Here is a 4,416-nt window from a genome sequence, read left to right on the forward strand (position 1 = left end):
GTGCGGTGCCTCCCTGCTCAGCCTGTCACAGGTTCCAGACCCTCTGCGGGGCCCCAGGGCTTTCCAGGGTCCCCAGGCCCAGGAGGTGGGAGGAGCTGAGGGGCTGGTAGACAAGGAAGCCTTGCTGGCCTTCAAGGCCTCAGGCTAGAGGGTGCTCTTGGAACTCACCGCCCCGCCTCTCCTGCCTCGGGACCTGGACCGCCCCTCACCGCAAATCACAAAGACTGAAAAGATTAAAGATTTGTACCCTGTCACCTCTCCCTCCTCCCCCTCCCTCTTCTCCTCCCCCGATTCTTGGGTTCTGGCTCCTCGCATGGCTCTCAGTCTCTCCCCTGCGGGAGGGCCCTCACTTCCTCTGTTCTCCGGCCAATGGTCCCTCCTCCCCCGCTTCCCTCCCTTGCCCCCAGCTTCCACCTTTGAGGCCTGAGGGAAGGGCCCTGGAGGCAGGGCCCCAATCTGTCCGTGGCCCCGTGGTGAGAACAGGACCCTGCTCCCCACGACTCTGTTACAGCGAGAAGGAAGGACAGCAGACGCGGGGGCTGGCCCACCCAGGGGATGGACCCTCAGGGGACAAGGGGCCCCTCCTTCTGCCCAGCAGCTGAGGTGGCTGGTGGCTGCCGTCCTCAGGGACCCGGGGAAGCCCTCCCCAGGGCAGGAGCTGCAGAAGAGGGGCTGGCAAGTGCCCTGGGGCCCTCCCACGGCTGACCCTCCTCAAAGGCCAGCGATCTGCAGCAGGTGTGAGCAGTGCAGGAAGTGGGTGCTGAGAGAAGCCACCCGGAGAATCAGACCCCAGAGCCTGGGGAGGGTCCAGGGAGGTGGGGAGGGGAGGCCAGTGTGGGGCTGGGGGGTTGGGACGTCCCTCCCCTGCTCCTCCCCACCCTCAGGCTCGGCCTCTGGCGCGATGGGGGGACTGGGGTCCGTCTTGTGGGCTCTGCTGGTGTGTGTGGAGTTTGCCGGAGGCGGCAAGAAACAGCCAGGTAGGGGGGACCGTGGGGGGCGGGGAGCGGGGCTCGCGCGGGTGGACTGGCCTCCCCACCGCGACCCCCCGGCCGCCCTGCAGGCCTGAACCTGAGCTGCTACCAGTGCTTCAAAGTCACCAGGGAGGAGCTGTGCGCGCCCACCCAGTGCTACCCCACCGACCGGGTCTGCGTGTCCAGCGCGGTGGTCCTGACCAAGAGTACGTCCCGGGGCTCGCGGGGGAAGGGGCGGGGCGTCCCGACCCACCACCCCCTGCCCTCTCCTGCCACCGGACTCCAGGGGGAGTGTGCGCAGATCCTGACTTTTTCTCCTCTTTCCGAAGTACCAGGTCTTCCGTGCCCCCACCCCCCACCCCCCAGGAACTGTCCTCAGGGCGGAGGATCGGGTGTGACCAGAGGGATGGCTGGGCAGGGGAGGGCGAGCCCGGAGGGGCGCTGGCCAGGCTGCCCACCAGGCCTCCACCCCCTCTCCAGCGGCTGCTGTGGGCCTCAAGTGATAGGACTTTTCAGAACAAGCCTTCGAGGAGATTGTAATGTGGAACAGGAACCACATGAGACGTCACAGAGCAGACCACTAGAAACACTCTTTTATCAAGTTCCAAAAATATCCAGAGAGCGGGCTGTGGAGAGACCTGAACGCTCTCCCGACAGCGCCACGGGGCTTGCTGATTCTGGCCGGATGGTTCCAGGCCCCTGGGGACCCGCCAGCGCCCCTCCCCCTCCGGGCCTGCTGGACCATCGTCGTTCGTTGAATCAACTCCCCCTCATGAACCTCAGGAGGGGTCTCGAGGGGTCTCGTCTCCTGATTTTCCGGTAATGATGCCAGAAAATCCATGTGGCCCAGCCGGGCTTCCCGGAGATAAATCCGTAAAGTGGACGCGCCTGTGAGAAACGCAGGTGCATTTGGGGACACCCTGGCCCCTTTCCACGTGCACCCTTCAGGAGGGAGCCCCCACCCCGTGCTCTGCGCCCCCTCCAGGCCTGGCTTCTCCGGAGGACGGGGGACAAGCAGGTTGACGGCTGCAGTGCTCTAACGCCACGTGGTTCACGCCTCTTCCCCCGGTTTGCTCTTTTGTTCGCACTGTCTCCTTCGCCCTGGGCTCCAACCTGGGATTCCGTGTCGGTTTGTGGCCTGAAGGCCCTGTGTGTGACGCGTAACGGTGGCCCTCCCTGCTGGAGGGAGCCATCGGCCCGGGCTGCCTCGGGGTCTCCACGCCGAGCACTGGGGAGGGGGCGCCGGGGGGGCTCCAGGAGAGGAGGAGGCCGGCCTCTTGCCTGCCGCCAGGGACCCCGCGGCAAGCGCCAGCCCGGAGCCTTTGCGTAGCCCCGGGCCGGCCCTGACATAACGTAACCCGTTCTCACGTCACACAAGCTGATAGAATTCAACACGACAATCTGCACGCCATAACGTAACGCCACCTGAGAAAGGTGGGCGGCCTTCTCTTCCCCAGTTTGGGCTGCTCTGCGCGTTCTCCTTTCTCCCCACGTTGCCTTCGGAGGCTTGTGCCACATCTTGACAGGAACAGTGGGAGACGGGGCCACGCCCGGCCTGAGCGCAGCAGGGGGACAGCCGAGTCCAGTCTGTCGTCCCTGCTTCAACCCACATCCCCGGGACTCGCAGGCTCCTGGGCTGGCCAGGGCGGTCCGGGCCATGGCGCGCGGCGGGGAAAAGCCCCCACCGGGGCCAGCAGTCCTGAACCCCAATTTTGTTGTGACCTCGAGGGTGACCGTGGGGGCCGCTGTCCTGCAGGCCTGGGGCCTGGGAGGTCCGGTAGGCCCTGAGGGGTCACGACTCTCTGATTCTCACGTTGAGTCTGGGCTTTTGCGGCTCACGTGGAAAGCGCCCCTCCCCCGCCTGCCCACCTCCCCCAGGCTGGTAGCCACCTGCTGTCTCCTCTCGCGCAGGATCAAGGGTGATGGTCCAACTCAGCAAGCGCTGTGCTCCCAGATGTCCCAACACCAACATGAAGTACGAGTGGATGTTGGGATCTATGGCATTTGGCAAGATCGTCAGGCAGTGCTGTTCTGGATATCTCTGCAACGGGGCCTCCGCCACCCGCTCGGCCCTTCGAGGGGGGTTCCTGCTTGGGGCAGCCCTCGGCCTCCTCTGGGCCCTGCTGTGAGCACCTTCCTCTTGGCCCCGCAGACCCACTGCACCCTCCCGACCCCCGCCTCTGCCCTGCCTCCGTCCCTTTCAAGACACTGGCGGGGGGACCCTCCCCCTCTGAGGTAGCGGCAAGGGTACCGCTGCCTCCATCCTGGACCGGGCCACCTCTCCCATCCCTGCGGGAGCCCTGTGCTCAGACAGCCAGGAGTTAGCAGTCCTGCCCTGCCTGGGGGATGGTGGGCGTGTCCCAGCTCGGGGTAGCCGCTCCCTGTGTAAGGTTTCATGCCCCAAACACACTGTCCAGGGCCTTGCAGGGACAAGAAGGGCCTGGCCAAGGCCAGAGGGCGGCTGCGGCCCTGATTCTGGCTCTGATGTGGCCACACACACCCCTGGCCCCGCCCCCTCCATCCGTAAGTGCTGTGGGTGCCCATCGGGGGGCGTTGAGACCACCACCACCACTGCTTCTGGAGACAGTGAACTCACTGCCTGACCGCTGGGTGCTCCTGTGCCTCCAGCCACCTCCACCTGCCGTGCCCGGACCACGTCCCTCCAGCCCACCTCTCTACAGACCCCCGTGGCTGTGCACCGTCTGGACAAAACCATCCAGCTGGGCCGACCGAGCATGGGGACGGCCCCCGGGTCCCGGGCCCAGCACTGGGTTGCAACCCACTGGGTTGCTTACCGGAGTCATGGGCTCCGGAGGGCCGGCAGGCCGCTGCGTGGACGTGGGGGAGACACCGGAGGGTCGGTCAGGGTCTGGGGCGTGTGGGTGGTGCTCATGTAAGGAACTCGGATGCAGAGACGCCAGGAGGGGATGGCTGGGGAGTGGGGTGGACGAAACCCACGTTTGGGGGGCAGCTGGGTTGGAGAGAGTGAGGGCTGGTGGAAGGGATGGCCCCTGCCTGGCCTGCGGGAGGAGGGTTGCCCAGGTGAGGGCACAGGTGAGGAGGAGGTTGGGACAGGTGGAACCGGTGACAAGCTCAGGGCTGTCCAGGCCGAGCTGGGGCACCCACGGGACACCCGGGGGCACATACTGGAGGACGGGGCCGGGAGTGGGGGCCCTGGGTGGGAGGGGGAGCAGGAGAGTCTGTGGGCGGGGCTAGCATCAACAGGTGGCAACATCCTGGGCGCCCCCCACCCCCCAGTGCTCCTCCAACCAGCCACCCCCGGTCCTCACACCCCCCCAGCAGGGTCTGCACACCAGCCTGCCTTCCGTGGTGCACCTGCCCCCAGTCCCCAACTACTTGTCATTTTCCCCATGGACTCAGGTGGACTCGTGCCCACGGCCTTTGCAGGGTGGGGACAGCCCTGGGTCGTGGCTCACCGCTGTGC

The 4,416-nt window shown here is 66.3% G+C and overlaps 1 protein-coding gene across 2 annotated transcripts; it reads left to right on the forward strand.

The window, feature by feature from the left end:
* Positions 1-859: 859 nt before the first annotated feature.
* LY6L (lymphocyte antigen 6 family member L) lies at positions 860-4,153 on the forward strand. 2 transcript variants are annotated; one of them, XM_019823224.3, is made up of 3 exons: positions 860-977; positions 1,061-1,177; positions 2,883-4,153. In XM_019823224.3, exons 1-3 carry the CDS (start codon positions 902-904, stop codon positions 3,098-3,100), a joined length of 411 nt encoding a protein of 136 aa, XP_019678783.3. In that variant the 5' UTR covers positions 860-901; the 3' UTR covers positions 3,101-4,153. The 2 variants fall into 2 exon arrangements, with proteins under 2 accessions (XP_019678783.3, XP_044906024.1); XM_045050089.1 differs by having other exon boundaries at positions 1,061-3,016.
* The last annotated feature ends 263 nt before the right edge of the window (positions 4,154-4,416 follow it).

Source organism: Felis catus, chromosome F2 (assembly GCF_018350175.1).
Source record: "Felis catus isolate Fca126 chromosome F2, F.catus_Fca126_mat1.0, whole genome shotgun sequence".
NCBI lineage: Eukaryota > Metazoa > Chordata > Mammalia > Carnivora > Felidae > Felis > Felis catus.